General features: G+C 40.3%; 1 protein-coding gene across 4 annotated transcripts in view; it reads right to left on the bottom strand.

Annotated features, from left to right (window-relative positions):
* Positions 1 to 1677: 1677 nt before the first annotated feature.
* JMJD1C (jumonji domain containing 1C) overlaps positions 1678 to 20679 on the bottom strand; it is a 169564-nt gene continuing 150562 nt past the window's right edge. For 2 of the 4 annotated variants that reach the window (XM_089510532.1, XM_089510531.1), the window contains exons 19-26: positions 18238 to 18406; positions 16197 to 16314; positions 15966 to 16096; positions 14388 to 14510; positions 12281 to 12420; positions 10280 to 10456; positions 3019 to 3150; positions 1678 to 2602 (exon numbers count right to left, since the gene is read on the bottom strand). In XM_089510532.1, coding sequence (XP_089366658.1) covers positions 2513 to 2602; positions 3019 to 3150; positions 10280 to 10456; positions 12281 to 12420; positions 14388 to 14510; positions 15966 to 16096; positions 16197 to 16314; positions 18238 to 18406 — 1080 coding nt within the window. In that variant the 3' untranslated portion in view covers positions 1678 to 2512. The remainder of the gene's footprint in view (positions 2603 to 3018; positions 3151 to 10279; positions 10457 to 12280; positions 12421 to 14387; positions 14511 to 15965; positions 16097 to 16196; positions 16315 to 18237; positions 18407 to 20679) is intronic. The other 2 variants (XM_089510530.1, XM_089510529.1) reach the window with 1 other exon arrangement.

Genomic DNA, 20679 nt, shown 5'->3' with positions numbered 1-20679 from the left:
AGGCAGAAGGGAATTTTTTTTGACTTGAATTTATCCTAACCTGATCAAAACGTGTAGCCTGTTGTTAGTATACTGAAGGTGAAAATGTTCAGATGGGGCAATGGCTGCAGAAGCCTAAATTGGCTACAGCTGGAGTCCAGAGCAGCAGCCGGATACTCAAGGTCAACTGAGCAGGACTAAATGTAAATATGCTATGTCTTCAGTCTGAAGAGGGATTGGTGTCTATGGTGCACAGCAACTTGTATAGGAAGAGGCTGGACTTAGTGGTCGCCTCATGGTAATACTGTATATATGGAAAACGCTGTTCTGGTGGATTGTGGGAGTTTGGAGATAGTGTGGTGTGTCAGTAAGAGTTTTTGTATAGTAGTGACTAGCTCATGTTTAATTGAAACAAAGTAATAAAGCCCTCTAAGGAGTGAACTACTGGAGAGTGATTCTTTGATTCAGCAGCTGTCTCTCCAGGCATTGTTCCAGCAAGCTGAAAGCTTGTATTTGAAGTTTCGCTCTGTTCCTATGTTGGAGAGATAACCCGCATCTTCATCCATTTGGCACTGGACCAGAATCACAGGCAAGGTTCATCACCTCAAATATCAACACCTATCTACTAAGAAATAAAGAATAAGGATTCAAGATAGAAGTATTCCTTTACAGGTAAAGAAAGAGAAGCAATAAGCCTTGTTTGTTGTTTATCCAAAATCCCACTGGATAGTTATGAATGCATAATAAAGAGTTACATTCGTGACTGCTTCGTATTCATAATCTGTCATTTAGGAGATACACAGGGACTGTGAAAATCCCCATTTATTGGTCAGTAGTCACTGCAATCATTTGGGATCTGTTCTCTTATTACTTAGGAAGCACTTGATGTTCTCACGCAGAAATGTTTCTGAACGTCACAACAGAGTTTGCTTGTGTAAGGCAGTGGGAACATTAGTCAGCCACCTCTTGAGTGACGGGGAATGGACCCCTGTCAATTGCAGTGGCTACTTACCAGTAAATGAATGAGAGGTTGGACCAGGATTCAATAAGTAGCTACATAATTACTGTGGTTATGTATCAGCATAGTGCATAGACGTTTCTGGCCATTAACTCAGCTTGTTATTCCAGTTGGCACATGTGCATAATATTATTATTGTCAATTTATAAATACAGTCAGTAGGTAACTCACCTTGGTTCAAAGCCTGTAGCAAATTGCCTCTATTACCAGTAAGGGGGGAAAAATATAAAGTAAGGAATTTGACAGTAAATTGTATAAGTGAACGACTTAATTACTAATTTTCTAGCATAATAGTTTGTCATAAGTTTGTTAAATGCAGTCTTCCTTACTGAATATTATTATTCAGTTTTTTTTCAATGATGCTATGGTCATGTATTTAAGAGCTTTAATTAAAGACAATACATAACAAGAAATGATTTAATTATTTTATTCTTCATTAAATAAACTTTCTTTGGCTCAGCCAGTTGAAATGTGTTCTAGCACATGTGAGCAGTTTCATATGAAACCTGGAGAGGGCAGAAAGATCCACACTAATCAAACACAAAACAGTCTAGTCTTTTACAATAGTTAACATTACAAAGACATATCTGCAATCACTGTGAATGTATGAATGGATTCAGACATGTGCATCTTTAACAAATGTGCCACAAAACATGAAAAACACACACAATGAGACAACATTTGATAAAGTCCTTTTAATGGAAAATGTAAAACCCCTTTTAACTTTCAATGTACAAAGCATGTTTAACACTTGCACTTTTAACAAATTAAAGCAAGCCAATGTTTAAAAAAATACATCATTGAATGTATATATGTATATATTTACATAGCATATTAAGTTTAATATTTAACTTTAAAAGTTCACATAAATTTTTACCAAAATGAGACAAATTTTAAATAAATTACACCTTTTTGAAAATGTTTAATTGTACACTTAATAGCTTCAATAAAATACTGAAGTGTCTGTAATATCTATTTTATATACTTTATATTGTACAAACTTTACAGTTATTTGGCAGTAAATTTTCAGATCATGACATGACTGCTGTGCGGATTCAGCAATATCCAGATGCAGGCAATAGCTGGTGTTTGTGTCCTACTCTCACAGTAACTGTCTCAATGTAGTGAAAAATATCCAAGTTATTTTAACCAAACTGTACAAATCACATTTACATTTGATCAACAATAGAGCATAGAATTCTGTGTTTTCCAAAAATAAATACATCTTAAATTTCTGACAATTTGAAAATTTAATTTACACTATAATACATAACAGCAGTGTGCTGCTTAGAGTTTTCGATTTCTAAAAAAACCTCACAAGTTTTAAATCACAACAGCTGCGATGAGAAGCTATTATGTTGTAGTGTCAGTAGCAAGTAAATACAAGAAACATATTTTCTTGGCACTGATGGTTCGTGCAGCTTATATTAGTGAGCAGATCCTTACCATAGAGAAAAGTATGATAAAGAATCTGAAAAATTCTGTAGACCCAAATAGGAGAGAATAAGCACATGCTTAATTGTCTTCTCCATCTTCTGTTTCGTGTTCATGAATCTTCAGAGCTTTCACTATTTCCTTAACTGCATGATATAAGATATTTTTAATCTGAAAAAAATAAATTCAACGAGATAAATGACTGAGCACAGCACCAGAGGATGTAAGAGAAGATATATGAATAGAAGACCAGTTCTTTAAATTAGGTACTTATAAAAGAATGACTTTTATAAATAAAACACAGTTCATGGACTCACACTTGCCCTAATCTTTTTCTAAAGCAGAAAGTAATATATGCTTTAGTCTAGATTCACCTCTGTCTCTCTGTCTTAAGATCTTACTGGTCTACTTTACATAGGAGAGAAAGAGAGAGAAAATACACAAGCCCAATGTGCATTACATTACAAATACAGAAAAGCTAATATGATTGTGAAACTATCACATCTAAAAATGATTCCTGCTGTCACCCATTCTAAATGGATATTAGTGAGGAATATTTCACCAGAAATGGAGAATGCATTTATTACCTGCAGCTTATCATCATAATTGATCTCTTCCTTTGAGAGCCTCAGTTCTTGTGTTAAGTGGAATGACTGTACAAGGTGTTCTGGAGACACAAAGTCTTCAGTTACTTGAATACAGCTATGAAAATTCTGTACCTAAGTAGAACAAAGCAAAAATATTCCAAATTGTTCTTAGACAGAGATAAGAAGCTGGCTATATAGGGAAGAACAGGTTACTTACCTATAACTGTGGTTCTCTGAGTGGTCATATGTGTCCTCACATAATTGGGTACTGCGCCTGCGCAGAGACTCTATTCGGAAGCTGAAAAGCTGAGCAGATTGGCAGTAGCACCGCCCACTCCCATGTACTGAGCATGCCCAGTCCTGCCAATCTACCTCCTTCTTGAGTTCAAGTCCGCTGCAAAAACATGGCAGGGACCTGACTGAGGGGAGATAGGGCGGGATTTGTGTGAGGGCACAGATGACCACTTGGAGAACCACAGTTACAGGTGAGTAACCTGTTCATCTTCTTCGTGGTCTCTGTGCCTCACACAATTGGGTGACTAAAAAGATAACCTAAGGAGGTGGGAAGGTCACTGCAAAATAGAGGAAAGGACAGCACAACCAAAACTGGCATCTCGATGAGATCTGGAATCTAACCGGTAGTGTCGAACAAAAGTGGAAGTTTGGGACCACGTGGCTGCCTTGCAGACATCAGGTAGAGGGACACCTCTTAGGGAAGCAGCAGAGGAAGCAACAGCCCTGGTTGAGTGTGAACATAGACCAAGAGGAAGAGGGTGTTTGGCCAGCTCATAAGCCAGAAAAATAGTCTAAGCAATTCTGCACAAAGATTGGTGCAGAAACAGGGTGGCCCTTTCTGGATCCACCATAACAAATGAACAACTTGTTAGTCCAACTGAACTTAGCAGAACGTTGGACATAAAACGCCAAAGCACAGTGAACAGCCAGCATGTACATAGTCTTTTCGAGAGGTGTAGACGGGTCTGGGTAGAATAATGTCCTGAGAAAGGTGGAAAGGGGAAACCACCTTAGGGAGGAATGAGATGTCTGGTCTGAGAACCACTTTGTCTCTGTGGAAAACAAGAAAAGGCTAATCAGAGCGCGGCGCCATCAATTCATTAGCACATCTGGCTGAAGTAATGGCCACAAGGAAAGACACTTTTAGTGTCAACAGTCTTAAAGAGGCCGAGTCCAAGGGTTCAAAGGGAGGCCTAGTTAATTGCGTAAGCACCAAAGATAAAGACCAGGTCAGGGCCAAAGGAGGCATTGGAGGATACAGATGATGGAGGTCTTTGAAGAACCATTTCATAGTCGGTGAAGCGAAAAGGAGAGCTGATGGTGAACCGGGAGGTTGGTTGGCGACAATGGCAGACAAATAAGAGTTTGAGAGAGGAGAAGGCCAAACCTTGATCATGAAGGTGTAAAAGGAAGTGTAAGGCTGTAGAAAGGCTCACAGAACTGGAGGGTTCCATTTGTAGGAATAGGGATCGTTTAGTAGAGTCTCTTCTAGAGGCTGACAAGACCCTGGGCAATTCTGGAGAGTTTAAGATGCTCCAAGCTGTCACATGTAGACTGAGGAGGTCTGGATGAAGGGCTGCTCTGTGAGAGTGAGACAGAAGGTCCAGCCAACTCAAGAGTTTGAAGTAATGACCCCTGGACAGGTGGAACAGGGGTGTGTGAACCAGGATTGCCTTGGCCAGAATCATGTTGGCTGTGTCCCTGGCCATCTTGGTCACAACCTTTGCTACAAGTGGTAGTGGAGGGAAGGCATAGAGGAAGTTGCGGTTCCAACTGCGTAGGAATGCATCTCCCAGGGAGCCGTATCCCCTTCCTGTCCTGGTGCAGGATTGTGGGCACTGGGCATTGTCAGGAATGGAAAAGGGGTCCAAGGATGGAGTCCCCCATTGGGAGGCGAGAAGTTGGAAGACTTGAGCAGACAGCATCCATTCGTGTTGAAGGACCTTGTCCCTGCTGAGAGAGTCCGCCAAGACATTGTCTTTGCCAGTGAGATGAGTCGCCACCGGGTGGATGAAGCGATGATGGCACCAAGTCCAAAGTTGTTGGGCCAGATGAAGTAGGACAGAGGAATGTGTGCCGCCTTGTTTGTTGATATAACAGACTGTTCTTGTGTTGTCTGTTACCACTTGTACAACTCTGTGAAGGAGATGGGTTTGAAGGCATGAAAGGCCTTGATCACAGCCAGGAGCTCGAGGGCGTTGATGTGCATCTCTCTCTCTGAGGGAGGCCAGTGACTTGAACACAGAGATCTTTGAGGTGAGCGCCCCAGCCCATTGTGGACGCGTCTGTGGTGAACATTGTAGAAGGTTCTGGGGCCTGGAAAGGCATCCCCTTGAGGACATTGTCAGGAACAAGCCACCAGGAGAAAGTGTCATTGACCTGTTGGGGAATGGCAAGTCTCTTGGATTGTTTGTCTTCGAGGTGATTGAAGACAGAAAGAAACCATCTTTGGAGGGGCCTGAACGTCATTTTGGGACTGTGAAATAACGAGAAAAGAAGCTGTCCAGCCTGCAACTAGGTGGAATGCGCTGGATGGCACCTTTGTCAAGAAGGGAGACGATCTCTTCCTGGAGAGTAGGGGAAGATGGAGTGGAACAGAAAACGCCGCGTGGAGGAATATTTGCGAATTCGTAACCCAAACGAATGATGGTAAGGACCCAGGTGTCGGAGGTGATTTGGCACCATTGGCCGTAAAAGCTGGATAGTCTGGGTCGGGGAGCAGACAGAGGGAGAGAGAGGATGGACGATGGTGTCGTCGTTTTGGTGGAGTTGTCAAAAATGGGACTTAGAAGAGGAAGAAGACTTCTTTGAAGATTGTTGTTAATTCTGACGTTGCTGATTGCTTTGTTGCTTGTTGTGCTGTTTATAGGGTCTTCCAGAAGACTGTTGTGAAGAGCCCTTATATTGGGATGACTTTCCAAAACATGGTTGAGAATAATAATAATAAGGGGCTGATCTGTCATGCCACTGGAGTCTCTTGTATTGTTGTTTATTTGTGGTCAGCCCAAGGCATTTACCGGTCAGACGATTTTTGGCCAGAATGCCGAGGGAGTCGTCTGTATTAGGCCTTCACCATCAAAAGGAAGGTCTTCAATTTTGTTTTTGGCTTCATCAGTAAGATCTGTGGACCTGAGCCAGGCAAACCTGTGAAGGGCTACAGCATCGGAGATGATTTTAGCCAAACAGTCTACAGAGGGTCTGGCCAAGTGGAGCTGTTGGTTAACTAAAGAGGGCCTCAATATAGAAATCCATAGCTGCAGATTTTTGTTCCTCAGGCAGATAGGGGGAGAAGGAGGCCATCTTGTCCCAAAGAAACTTCTGGTAGGCCGCCATGCAGGTTTGGAGGTTGGCGACCTTGGCATTCAGGGCAGCAGAAGAGTAGAATCTGCGTCCGAAGATGTCCATACATCTGCCATCTGTGTCTATTGGGGCAGAATGAGTCTTGCCTGATGATTTTGTAGTGGATTCGACCACCTGAGAATTGGGTGCTGCATGGGTGAAGAGGTATGGGGCTGTATCCAGTTGAACCTTGTACATGCCTCAAGTATCTTTCATGCCGGGGGCACAGAGGCAGGTTTGTGTCATGATAGGGCCATTACATCGGACAAAGAGGCCAAAAATAGAAAGATTAGGAATAGGCAAAATATCATAAACTGAGTCCCTAGGAGGTTTAGGAGGTTGGTCAACGTGGAGACCTATGGCCCTGGACATCCTGTAAACAACATCTGAGAAATGGTGAACGTCCTTGACAGGAGATTGAGGCGTGGTATCTTCAACCTCTTCTTGAGGAGAAGCTATCATCGGTGATGGAGAGTGAGGGGATAGCTCTGGCTCATATGTGGCTTCCTCAGTAGAGTGTAACACCGTAAGTACAGAGAGGGGTACAGATGGAACTACCTGAGGAATTGACAACGGTACTGTCGACATCGAGGGTACAATCGGGATTATTGATGGGATGGGCGTCACCATCGATGTCGAAGTCGAGACAAAGGTCTCCGCCGTAGAGCGAATGGGTGAAGCTGGAGGGCAGGAGACAGTGACTGTAGTTCAAGAACGATGCTGTGAAGGTGATTGAGAATGACATCAAGGAGGAGAGCGAGAGCGGGGCCGATAGCAAGAAGGGGAATCATCGTGGAGATCGCAGTGATGATACCGATCTCTATAGGAAGGAGAGTAGGATCTGTACGAGGGCCGTTTTCTCCAATATTCTTCAGCTCGATAACGAGTGACGTAGGATCCCGAGAAATGAGGTGAGCTGAATCTGTATCCATCCCGGTCTCAAGGTGAAGGGGACCTGTGGACTCTGGTTGGCGACTGCCTTTGAGGAGGTGGTGGCGAAAAGGTGTGTGTGTATGTTCTCAATGGAGTTGCCAGGATCTGTGCCGGTACCGTAGCTGGGACAGGAGGCAGTGTAGAGATTGTCATTGGGACCAGAGTAGCGACAGGTGATGGCGTAGGCATAGAAATAGCCATCAAGGTTGAGTCCAGAGCCCCCGATGCCGAGTCTAAAACAGTGACCGGGATGGGGGATGGCAAATTCATCTGCTGATGTTGAGGCAGGCATGAAGAAAGCCAACGTGGAATCAAGCTTAGCCGCAGCTAAAGCTATTGATGTCGATGCCAGAGCAGATAATGAAGAGGAGGTCGGTGTCGGGGCCGAAATAGCTGGGGGCGGGGGCAGCAGCCACCTTAGGTTTAGGTTTCTTCTTGGGTTTGTCGTGGGAAGTAGGGGAAGAGTCAGGCCTCTTCTTGGCTTCCTAAGGTCTCTCTGCTGGGAGACAGAGGGGACCTCCTGAGGCAAAGAAGACTCTGAAGAAGATGGTTAAGACATTGAGGCTATCGATGTTGATGTTGCTGATGCAGGAGCCGCGGTCGATGTCGAAGTCGACATTATAGCAGGTGTCGACGTTGGAGGCTTTGAAATTTTGAAAATTCGTGGAAGTTTGTGAATGGGAATTCTTCCCAAAGGATCTACAGCCAAAATGAATTTTTGGGCAACAGAGAGAGAGTGTTCCCACAAGAAAGATTTAAGTTTGGAGGCTCTATTCCTGAGAGTCACCGCAGTGAAAGTTCTACAATGGGGGCACCTATCAGAAATATGGGCTTTCCCTAAGCAAAAAAGGCATTTAGAATGACCGTCATTGAAAGCAATTTTTCGGTCACATTTGGAGCAATGTTAAAACAGGGTGGCCATAAGAGGCCTAGAAGTGGTGGGCCTGTCCAGGCTGGCAACACTTCGCTCTAACAAAGAATCAAAATTTTTAGAGGGCAATGCTTGAAAAAGAGAGAGTAAAGAAAAAAAATCTACCGTACAGTAAGGGAAAGGAAAAGGTGAGAAATCAAAAAGTCTACCGTACAGTAGAAATCTACTCACTTCAGGAGCAAACCAAAGGAGACGTTTCTCTTGCGGCAGATGAAAGAGAACTGAAGGAGGAGCTAGATTGGTGGGACTGGGAATACTCAGTACATGGGAGGGAGGGGCTCCCGCCAATCTGCTCAGCTTTTCAGCTTCCAAACGGAGTCTCTGCGCAGGCGCAGTACCCAATTGTGTGAGGCACAGAGACCACAAAGAAGAAATAAAGCTACACACAACAATATGGTTTTGTGGCATCTTACACAGCAACAACATGTTGTGGCACAAGCTCTAAATTCATGCTACAGTGTATATATTAAGTCTTTAAGGTGTTGAGCTTAGACAAACATCTTTTCTAGACAAACATCTTTCACAGCACAGTTTACATTATAATTATTTAAAATATTGTCTTAAAAATTGTTTCTACTTAGTATCACAATTATTTAGAAAACAAAAACATAAAATATACTACAATTTAAGTCAAAAGCATTCAAATACATAGGTAAATATATGTATATGTTTTTATTACTTTCGCATCACAGTAACACTTTGCACCTTCACCATGTTGAGTATTTTGTGTACATCAAGTAGTAGCAATATTAAATAACTCTATTTAAAGTCCAGGTTATAACACAGTAAAATGGGGACAAGTCAAATCTGGAAGGGATTGGGGGTGAATATCTTTGCAAGACACTGTATGTGCCAACAAAACAAGGCATTTTAAAAGCATAGAAAGGTACAGTCGGCCCTTCTTATACACGTATTTTTTATACACGGATTCAAGCACACACGGTTTGAAAATGTACCAAAAAAGTATAAATTTACCTTGATGTTCCATTTTTTATTAGGGACACCATTTTGCTATGTCATTATACTTAATGGGACTTGAGCATACACGGATTTTGTTATACACGGGGGATCTTGGAACCAAACCCCAGCGTATAACAAGGATCCACTGTATGTTTGAAATGGCCTGTAATTAAAACTGTACTAGGGATCAGACATGCACCACTTAACTTTTACAGCAACTTCATCATTCTCATAGCAGCCTCCTTCTAAACCAGTGGTCCCCAACTTTTTTGGGCTGCTGCTCCCTTTCCTCTTGGGTGACAACTCTAGTGCCCCCCCCCCCCCCCCCGGGCATATTTTTTGATATTAGGTCTACTGTTCCTACTGCAAACTCAAAACATCCAATAGCCAATCACTGTCGCTGCTCCCTTTGCACCCAGTCACCTTGGGAGAAGTGACCAAGCAGTTAGTTGAACAGCGACTGAGAAGTTTCTTGCTTGTGCCAGTTTTGCAGCAAAGGCCAGCACAGGCAAGGGTTTTTTTGGTTGCTCTTTGACTGGCTGCTCTGTCACTACCCCCTTTGTGCTGTCATCCTGGTAGCAGCAACTGTGATTGGCTGTTTTGAGACACTGCTGATTTCATTTTTTAACCATGTCATTTATACTGGAATATTACTTATTTTTTTCCATTTATTTGTATAAATGCATGTCTTTTCCTCAGTTTCAGGATTCAATATTCTTTTATGTGTTCACAAAGGAATCTTATTATTTCTGCTATAAATTAATATTACTATGGATGTTCATATAATATGGTGCATGGGGTGCATATTGGGGTGGAAAATGCCAGTCCTTTGTATCAGATGGTCCGACAAACACTGATCTACAGGTAATGAATAGCCGAGCCACTTGAACTTCAGTCCAGGAATAGTGTATCTGATTATTATAAAGGCAATCACATATTTTGTCACCTATTAAACTCAACTTGCTATATCCTATTCATGCAGAACAAGTAAAAATTCTTTTCAGAAAAATAGACCTACTGCTTAAATTATTAATACACAGTTATACAGGAGACATCAAAGAAGGTTCTCTTCCTTTTTTTTACCTGGTGAAGTGCTCCTGCTGGTAAAATAATAGCATCACCAAGGAACTGGATAAGAGTACATGTTTTCACTCCATATTCTTCAAACAGCCTTTGACGTAGTTTTTTGTTCACATACCAACTCTGATCACGGATTGGATCATGTTCCGGTAAAACATCTAAACCTTGCTCTTTTCCTACCTGTAATATAGTGGTATATAATACATTCTATGTTATGTATCAACCTCAGAGGATGGCAATGGTAAATCCCATCTGAAGAAACTTGCCAAGAAAACACATGAAAGGTTCACCTTAAGTCAGAAATGACCTGAAGGCAAACAACAACAACAGTTATATACTCTATATATTCATGTATAAATCTAGACATTTTAGTACAAAAATGAACCCAAAAAAACTGGGTTGACTTATCCACGTTAATATAAGTACTATACTTTAATTATTACCAGAAAAATAAAGGAACTATCCCCTTGTCAGAGTAGACTAGAAAAAGGCTAGAGCATAGTTCATCCTAGAAGCATGTAAAAGAAGCAGCAGCCTTGAGGGTGACCACAAACAGTTATGCTTGCTAGAATTTTCTAGGTTCTTTGGCATTATATTCCTTTGTTTCATCCTCTGTTACATGCCCTTAAGTTTCACCCTCGACCTATCCACAGGTCATATCAAAATCTATAATTCTAGACTCCAAACTTGCCCTCAACTTATACAAGAAGACAACTTACAATTGAGTATATAAGGTATACATTGGTATACTTATATGCTAATCTGTATCTGTAATATATAAAGAAAAGTGACGTGGAAATTCTCTTTCCTACCTCAAAGCAACCCTTTAATATATAAGTGGTTTTGATAATCATAAATTAAACATACATGTGACATATCTCTGACTACAAGCATGTCACAGTAATAAAAATTTTACTAGACAAATGTAGCACACTAGTCCTTGCTGAGGCATTCATTTTTCTAACCAGTTAAGCCAAACATGGTTATAGCTCCTTTTCAGACTTTCCCTGTCTACAGAGTGGTCAAGAGCAGAGAGGGAGGGGCCAGAGCATGCATCTCTGGCTCCTTCTATGAGGTCACAATAAAACAATGCCTGAATAGAGCTGCTATGGATCTGTCATCCTGCACTGATGTGACAGTGGGTATTTTAATCAAGGTAAATATTCTGGATATAAAATGGATGCTTTCTTGTCCTTCACATCTACGAAAAATCTCTTTCTATAAAAGGCATGGAGAGAATAACCCATGAGTGAGTAGATTGCTTCTCCATGCCATTAAGAGGATAACATATTGACAAACCTGAGAAAACTGAGTGCTTATTCACACAAGACAAGTTTTCAGAATGTATTGTGTATGTGTATGTACCCCATCGCATTAATCTCACTATGTGAACATGACATGTGAACTCATCACCAACTAGGGCATCTATCTGTATGCATATGCAGCACTCCCACCATGGTAACCTGTCATCCTTCGGCCTGTGAGGGAGTGAACAGGCAGACCCAGCTCCACCAGGGCTAGCCTGAAGAAAGAGAGCCCTCCTTCCAGTCCATCTGCCTTGGTCCAGTCCTCAGAGGGAGAGAATAACCACTGAACCTCATCCCTTTTCCCACCACCATTCCCTTCTCCTTTTGTCCCGTGTCTTTTAGATGGTAAGCCTGAGGGCAGGGAACCGTCTAATTAAAAATAATAATTGTAAGTCGCTCTGATAGCCATTAGGGCTGAAGGGCAGGGTATAAATACTATAAATAAATAAAAATAATAAATGATACAAATTTGTGGTCCTGTGCAGCAGGATTTAGATAATGCTCTGCATAAACAACATCTAACTACAGCAACACCATATTTCGTTTACAGCAAATTATTGAGAACTTGGGTTTAGAGATAATGACATACGTCTAAAAATCAGTTCTGAAAAATCATATTCAATTCCAAATTAATATACACCAATTCATAAGCCTCATATAGAGTAATATAAATGCATACAGCTATTAGAAATCTAACCTTCTGTAGAAATTCCCTTATCTTGTCGGCATCCTTGCTAGCATAAATATGCCACAGAGCACCAGGTAATTCACTTGAATCCTTCAGTCTTTTTCTTAAAAAGTCATCTAAATCTTCTTCTTCAAACTTCTTGAGTACCCCTGAGAATTAACAAATGAAATTAGTTACCAAAGATGGAGAAACCTTCTTTTATATCTAATGTTATACCTCCCACAAAGTCCTGCCACCCATACTGTGGCTGGTGGTGACCATGGGCTCCTGGAAGCTATACCAGTAGAAACGAACTTGTGGCAGGTTCTGCCCAGCTGATGCAGCTTCAAATGCTGTCCCTAGTGGCGCATGTTGGCTGTCCTAGAAGCAGCCTAGCAAAGCACAGAGACCCTCAACACTTTCCCACCACTATCACCTGGTCAACAGGTCACAAATTGGTCACAGAAATTATGAACACACAGTAAGAGTGCGAATAGTGTGAGCAATACAATAATTTGCACTGCAGGAGAGACTACGTGCTCTGCTGAAACCATGGTTTTTCAAGGTACATACTATATTTAAAAAGGCCTAAATATCTTCTAAGCCACCAAATCCTGTCTAGTCTAGGAAGCTAAGCAGGGTCAGCCCCATTTAGTACTTGGACTGGAGACTGCCAACATTCATGCAGTAGGCTATATTTCAGAGGAAGGAACTGGCCAAACCATTTGAGTATTCTTTGCCTAAAAACCTCCTATAAAATTCATTGGGCCACAGTAAGTTGACAGGCGACTTGAAAGCATACTATCTATTTATCTAATTTTTCTCTCTGGAGCCAGACAGGAAAAAATCCATATAATAATGGAACATCTATAAAATATGTAAGTTGGGGCTTCTGAGGACTGAGAAAAGTTATAAGCACCTCTGTTATCCACAGTGACTCTTATGTATATAGACTGCCACTCATGGAATGTCTCACCCCCATCCCCATGCCACTGCCAATCCATACTCTTAAGAGACAGATAGTTGGTGGGAGATGCCAGGGACCCTGGATAACAGGAACAAGAAAGGCCCCCTCGGCCAATCCCTTTCCATGAGCAGTTCTTAGAATTCAACGTTAACATTAATGGTGGAAAATATCTTGCTAACAGAATTTCACTGTTTTTTTTTAAACAGTTGCACAAGTGGTTGCTAGCTATGTTACCATTAATGCAACTGGTTCCAAAAGTGGTTAGACAAGCATTGTTCAATCAAAGGTTACATTGCACATTGAACAGTCTGGACCTAGATGTGCAGGAATGGATTATTTCCATTAATGGAGTGACACGATTAGATACTGGCCCAACTTATTATGTTAAAATTTGATATTGATAATGAAAAAGCAGAATTACCACCAGAAAAAGGATAGTTAAAATGCTGAAGTGATTTAGGTTGCATTCAGAATGTACAGTGTGCCCGTGTTATACGCGACTTTGAGCGTATGTGCGCAAGCCGCGTGGGAGCACGCGGGGTGCAAGGGCTGGTGCGTCTCATTTAGATGAATGGGACACACGCCTGTGGTGCATGCACACCGCTGCACCGCCGCACGCATGAGCCCCATTCAATGAATGGGCTCAAGCATAGGCGGAATTTGCCTTACGCGGGAGGGGGGTCCAGAACAGATCCCCTGCATAAGACGAGGGTCCACTGTAATTCCTATTGCCAACAAGCAAGACTTTGGAAAAATATTTCAACATCTCTGGGAAAAAATGGTGGCAAACCTCAGAAACACTGAACAGCAGTACCATGGTCATCTGTGGAAGCCCAGATGACTAGATTAAACTTCAAGGCTAGAACCTAGTTCTTATTTACGGGAAATAGTGTATATATTAACATGGAATAATGAGCAGTTCTCAACACACATAGGCTTTCATCCTGTTGGTTAGTGCCAATTAGATTAGATTTATTCTATCTATTAATAAGTGGTGACTTAACACACAGGTAAATCCCATGGATTCAGTGGTTCTACTCTAGGACTAACACTAGGACTTACAATAGAACATTATTCACACTAGGACTAACAGAAGAATTGAGGCCATAGTTGCAATGTAAGGTCAATTCATTTTTTCAGTTTAGCAAAGTCATTTTAAAGGATGTTTACCTGATTTTGAAGGGACTCCACTCCCTTTTGCTATACCAACACTGACAAGGATGTTCACCACGTCAGATACTTCGATATGAAGATTTGTAGTTCCTATATCATGGTCTTTAGCAGCAGCTACACCTTTTAAAAAAAGATAATATGCAGATACATTGAGGGGCATTTGCAGTCCTCTTAAATTTTCATAAATGTAAAATTTATAATGTTTTATTTTGAGAACTCTCTTTTAAATTAATCTAGTTTTTATACAAAATACTGTATATACTCATCTATAAGTCTCAAAATTTATGCCCAAAAATTGACCCCAAAATCCCAAGTTGACTTATTTACAGGTCAGTATGGTAATGTGATAGCAGCTCTTTCAGATTTCCTCATGCGGTGGGGAGACAGTTTCTTTTTCTCTTGAGCCAAGCAGAAAGACTCCTAGGTGATTAACTGCTGTTAAACAATCAGACAGAGTCCCTCTCCCACTTGCACTGGCCACTGCTCTCTGGGGAGTGAAGGCTGAAACCAAGGGCCCAAAACAGACAGGCCAAAATAAAGCTGCTGAAGCAAAAAGCCTCAATTAGAGTCCCTCTTGCAGCATGCACACATACACATACTAAAGGAGCCTCCAAATTTTACCCTTGACTTACCCATGGGTCATGGCAAAATCCATAATTATGGCCCCAAAACCTGTCTTCGACTTACACATGAGGTTGACTTATAGTCAAGAATATACAGTAATGTTAAGACTCAAAGACAAAAATCACCCATATTTTGACAAGGTAAATTTAATTTTAAAAAACACCCTTTCCCAGTTGTTATTTGGCAAACAAAATGAGCACAAATTTAAATATTAGTCTTATATAAAGTGGACCATGTTGCTTTCAAAATTAACTTTTCATTTATGAACTACTTCACCCTATATGACAACTTTGCCCTGGAATATAATAATGCATGGATAATGAAATTACAAAAATGGATTACAAGGAACATTAGCTTGTTAAAAGCAGAGTATTTAGGCTGCAATCCTATAGATGCTTACCTGGGAATAAGACACATTGGATTCAATAGGGTGCTCTTCTGAATAGGTATATATAGTACTATATAGGTAGTGGGGACACACAAGGTTGCATGCTAATGGTTGCTCATCTATTTATATTTTTAAAATGTAGAGGAAGAATAAAGAATCGGCAATATGTTCCTGCTTTGCTATCTTCAATTTATTTTGCCATCTCTTTTCTAAAATCAATTAGTTTATCACAAAACATTAACAGGCATTCCTTCATCTCAGGATATATGAAGCACTCCTGGACTTCATCAGATAGAAAAGCTATTTGACTTTCTATGAAACCTCTTTATGCAATTATGCCCACTTAAGTCTATTATTTGACACTCATGCTTTCAAGAAACCAGGCTTTCTTAATTGCTCAACTGGCTATTTCTTCACTAATGTGTCTCCAGCTTTTTATCAGTTCCTCATCACTTTTGTGTTTTTGGCTGCAACATTTTCAACCACTCAAAAGCTTAAAGCTAATTTTATACTGAGGACACAATCCTTTGGGCTGACACAAACATGACTGGTGATTTACTTACCATACGCACTGCATAATCGGGGTCCTAGATCTGGACGCACAAAAAACCCTGGCATATATGAAGCCAAATTTAGCTTTCCCTCAGGGTTACAATATTCAGGCAGTGGTAAACTTTTTAATAAATCTTCATATCTGTCAAAATAAAGGTAAATGTAATTATGTGTAGAGTGTCTGAAAGCAAAGTAAAAAAAACATACGCAAACTGATGAAATGTATATATAAAAAGAAATACCTTGCTGGCATCATAGTTCTGAAGTCTTCACCTGAAGGCAAGTCTTTCAATTTAAGTACAACTGTTTCCGCATTTTTAATTTTTTGCCGCTCTGCAAACACACAGATCAGTGAATGTGCTATGCAAAAAATATTATCAGACAGAGAAAAAAAGAGATACTTTTAATATTGGGTTGTGGCCTGCTGCTCACAGAAGACTTTCTTCTAATGGAGGCTTCTGAGAATGTAAGTGGGGAAGTGATTATTTTAATAAATTATCCTTTACTTCTGCAGTTCTTTACACTATCTCCCATGCTGTTTCAAAGGATTCTTCAGTCCTATGGAGCAGACTGGGGTGGTGGTAGTGACATAGGGGACTGCTAGCAGAATCTGCAGACATGGACTCTCCTCTATATACAAGAATCTGCTGGACCAAAGAAGTTTCCATGTGGGTGGAGGGAGGTTTCACACAATTTGATACAACACGTAAGCATTAACAACAATACAGTGGGGCCCTTGGTATCCACTGGGGCTTGGTTCCAGGACTCCCCGTGGATCCCAAAATCCATGGATGCTCAAGCCCATTAAATACAATGGCATAATAAAATGGTGTCCCATATATAAAATGGCAAAATCAAGGTTTGCTTTTGGAATTTATATTTTTAAAAAAATATTTTCAAGCCATGGATGGTTGAATCTGTGGATAAAAATCCATGGATATAGAAGGCCAATTGATATAGAATCTTTTATTATTTTAAAACCTTTATAACTCTGTTTCTTTGAAATTCAAGGCAGCTAGCAACAACAACGCATTTAACAATCAACAGCTTCCTTTCAATTTCAAAACAAACACTAATAATTTAAACATAAAAGCATTTTTAAATTTTTTCTTTTCTTTTGATTCTGAAAATTCAATAGTTGAAATGGCATTTATCAGTCCAAAGAAAAAGATGTATGTCTTATGTTATTGCCTATAAAATGTCATATCGTAAAACTACTCTACTAATCTATATCATATTCCAATTTAGTTCAAGTTCTCATTCTAATGGTGAGTGTATACAAACAAATACTACACTTTTTAGAGTAGTGTTAAATTGCACAGAATTGAAGGAATTCCAGTACAGCATGTGCCAATATAGAATTGTGTCTAAGGAAAGATTAAATAATTTTGGCCTTAATCTGAACTACTAGTATTCAACAGAATAGAGCCAATAGATCCAATGGAATTTATATACATCTTGAGTTACCATTCAGCATCTGCTGCAAGTGGAAATTATCAATTGGATTTAGGCCCTTGTGACACATGAAAAGTGAAATTATTACACAATAACAAGCAAAATCCAATATAAATCCTAACCAGAGTAGGCCTATTGAAATGAATGGTACAAGCCAGCTGCAACTAACATAAATTCCATTTATTGCAGTGGGTCTCTCACTGGCTGTTTAGCATGATGCTCATGCTCACTAATGGAAGTCATCACAGGCTGTGACCTCTCTCAATTCTTCATCAAGGCAAAATCATATAAGGTTGAATTTGGGATTTTATTTTTAAAAAATAAAAATAACTGGACTACACAATTACTGTGGACTACTCTGCAAATGGATGTTATTCAGGGACATAATCCACCAAATGTTACACACTTTTTAACTGAACTCTTCAGCTGACTAGAAGTGTACTTCTGCCAGAACACTTTTCTGCTGAATGACTTCAGAAATTTGCCAGAACAGCAATCTACTAGTACAATTGCTGTATAAGTCTCAGTGCCATAAGACTTGAAAAAGGGGCAGAGAAAGCATGTGTGAGGAAACAGCAGGGTTAAACCAGATTCAGGCCTCCTCCAGTCAAGGAACACAGCCATATTTCCAATAGAAAGTTTAGGAAAGGCAAGGATACTCTAGTGATTTCCAATAGTGCTAGACTGGGAGCAATTAGAATTCAGCATAGCTTAGTGTTGTCTTAGACAGCCCTTGGATAAGGACTGTATTATTACTTTTACTTCATACACAACAATATGCAGAGATCTGTTTTGGATTGCAGTAATTCTACAAAAGATAAAACATACTTGAAACATCTTCAAAACCGTCCCAAAATTCCTTGACACTGCCATTTGAAGTAACACTGTCTTTACAGTTCAAGAGATCAGCTTTGATGTCCCCAAAATCTGAACTGATAAGATCTGCCTTCCACAAGGTTGCATTCAGTTTCTTGTGGATTCCAGACACTAATACAGGCTAGAAAACAAAACATAAGAGTGACAATAAGCAAAGGTATTTTAAAAATATTAAATGGAGGCACTTTTGAAATGACACTGACTTCCTGTGCAGAAGTTTCAAAGGAGATTAATCTTATATTAATTGGAGTTATGAGATCATTGTCTGGATATATTTACTTCTTCTACTTTTTTTAAAATCTTAGTCCTTCACAGTTTAAATTTAACACAGAACCTTGTAGCAGCCACAACACAGCACCTCGAAAAATCACAAGTGAGCTCCCATAGACATTTTATAAACAAATCTGTGTACAAAGAGACAAATGTAGCTCATATAGCAAGATACAAACGGTTAACCATTTAGGACTTTGAACATAAGCTCTTATGTAAACATGCAGGCACTAGCTGCCTCAACAAGGTCTCCATGTTTTTTCCCACTGAAACGGTTAGAAATTCACTGCTTCTCCCACTAGCCAACTGGCCAAAGGTCACATCTTAAAGTCGTGAGAGTGACTGGCAGTCCCATTCTATGTATCTTTTAAGTGTCTTCCAAAATCAAGACGCAGATAGATAAATTGGACCCAACAGCACATTCACTATGGGAAGAGAATTAAGCCAGTCTTCTGAAGTCTCACTTTAGGGGCAGTGCGGTTTTCAATCTTAAAATGTGTTTGAAGTTTTATTAATGACGTACATTGTGTTTTTGTTTCTCTATTTATCAAACATGTTGTTGTTGTTGTTAGCTGCCCTTGAGTCAGTTCCGACTCATGGTGACCTGTGGATGAGACATCTCCAAAAATCCCTATCCTCCACTGCCCTGCCCAGATCCTGCAAGCCCTGGCCCACAATCCCCTGATTGAGTCTATCCATCTGGTTTGTGGTCTTCCTCTTCTACCCTCGGCTTTCTGCTTGAATGCTTTCCTAGCATTGTTTTTGTTAGTGATCTATGCTTTCTCATTATGTGGCCAAAGTACGATGGTCTCAACTTGATCATCTTTGCTTCCAAGGAGAGCCCTGGTCTGAGTTGTTCAAGAACCCATTTGTTTGTCTTCTTGGCTGTCCATGGTATCCTAAGAACTCTTCTCCAGCACCACATTTCAAATGAGTTGATTTTCTTTCTGTCTGCTTCCTTCACTGTCCAGCTCTCACATCCGTATATGGTAATTGGAAATACAATGGCCTGAACAATTCTGACTTTAGTGCTCAGTTGTATGACTTTATTCTTCAGTATCCTTTCCAGTTCTTTCATAGCTGCCCTTCCCATTCCTAGTCTTCTTCTTAGTTCTTGGCTGCAGTCTCCATCCTGGTCAATGTTTGATCCTAGAAATGGGAATTCTTTAAATATTTCAATTTCCTCATTGTCTAGATAGAATTGCTGTATTTCTTCTGTGGTCATTATTTTTGTTTTCTTTATGTTGAGCATCAGACCTGCCTTTGCACTTTCATCTTTGACCTTCCTTATTAACTGCTCCAGTTCTTGAATGCCTTCTGCTTAATATTATGGTATCATCTGCATATCTTAGGTGGTTAATCTTGCTTCCTGCTATCTTCACTCCTCTTCTTTATGATTCTAATTCTGCTTTTCTTAAGATGTTTTCAGCATATAAATTAAACAAGTAAGGTGAAAGGATGCAGCCTTGCCTATTGGGAACCACTCTGTTTCCCTGAATTCTGTTCTGATAGTGGCTTCTTGTCCTTGGTACAGATTCCTCATCAGGACTATCAGATGTAGTGGCACGCCTATGTCTTTTGAGTGCATTCCATAACTTTTCATGATCTATACAATCAAATGCTTTGCTGTAGTCTATAAAACACATGTTGATTCTTTTTGGAATTCTTTGGTACACTCCATTAGCCATTGTATGTTTGCAATGTGGTCCCTAATGCCCCTTCCTTTTCTGAATCCTGCTTGCACCTCTGGAATTTCTCTCCCCATGTATGGTTGGAGTCTATGCTGCAGAATTTTGAGCATTATTTTGCTTGCATGTGAAATTAGTGCTATTGTTCTATAGTTGCTGCAGTCTTTTGTATCTCCTTAATACTAGAAAGCTATTACACAAAGCGGTGATAGGCTAATGCTGTCAATCAAGGTCACTTCTTGACCACACTCCTCTGTTCCCATCTGGCGAATATTCTCCTTTCATTATGTTATAGCTAAAACAATGAGACACGGTGCAACAACTTCTTGATAAGGAAGCACCATAGTGGTAAAGCTAGGTAAACAAATGAACACTAAATGGTAGGTAAGTGTGTAGTCCTGATAATCCTTCCTTTCTCTCTAATAGTCTGGAATAC

Source organism: Sceloporus occidentalis, unplaced genomic scaffold (assembly GCF_023333645.1).
Source record: "Sceloporus occidentalis isolate IW3139 unplaced genomic scaffold, rSceOcc1.0.p SCAF_2, whole genome shotgun sequence".
NCBI classification, from domain to species: domain Eukaryota; kingdom Metazoa; phylum Chordata; class Lepidosauria; order Squamata; family Phrynosomatidae; genus Sceloporus; species Sceloporus occidentalis.
This window is presented reverse-complemented; position numbering and strand designations above follow the sequence as displayed.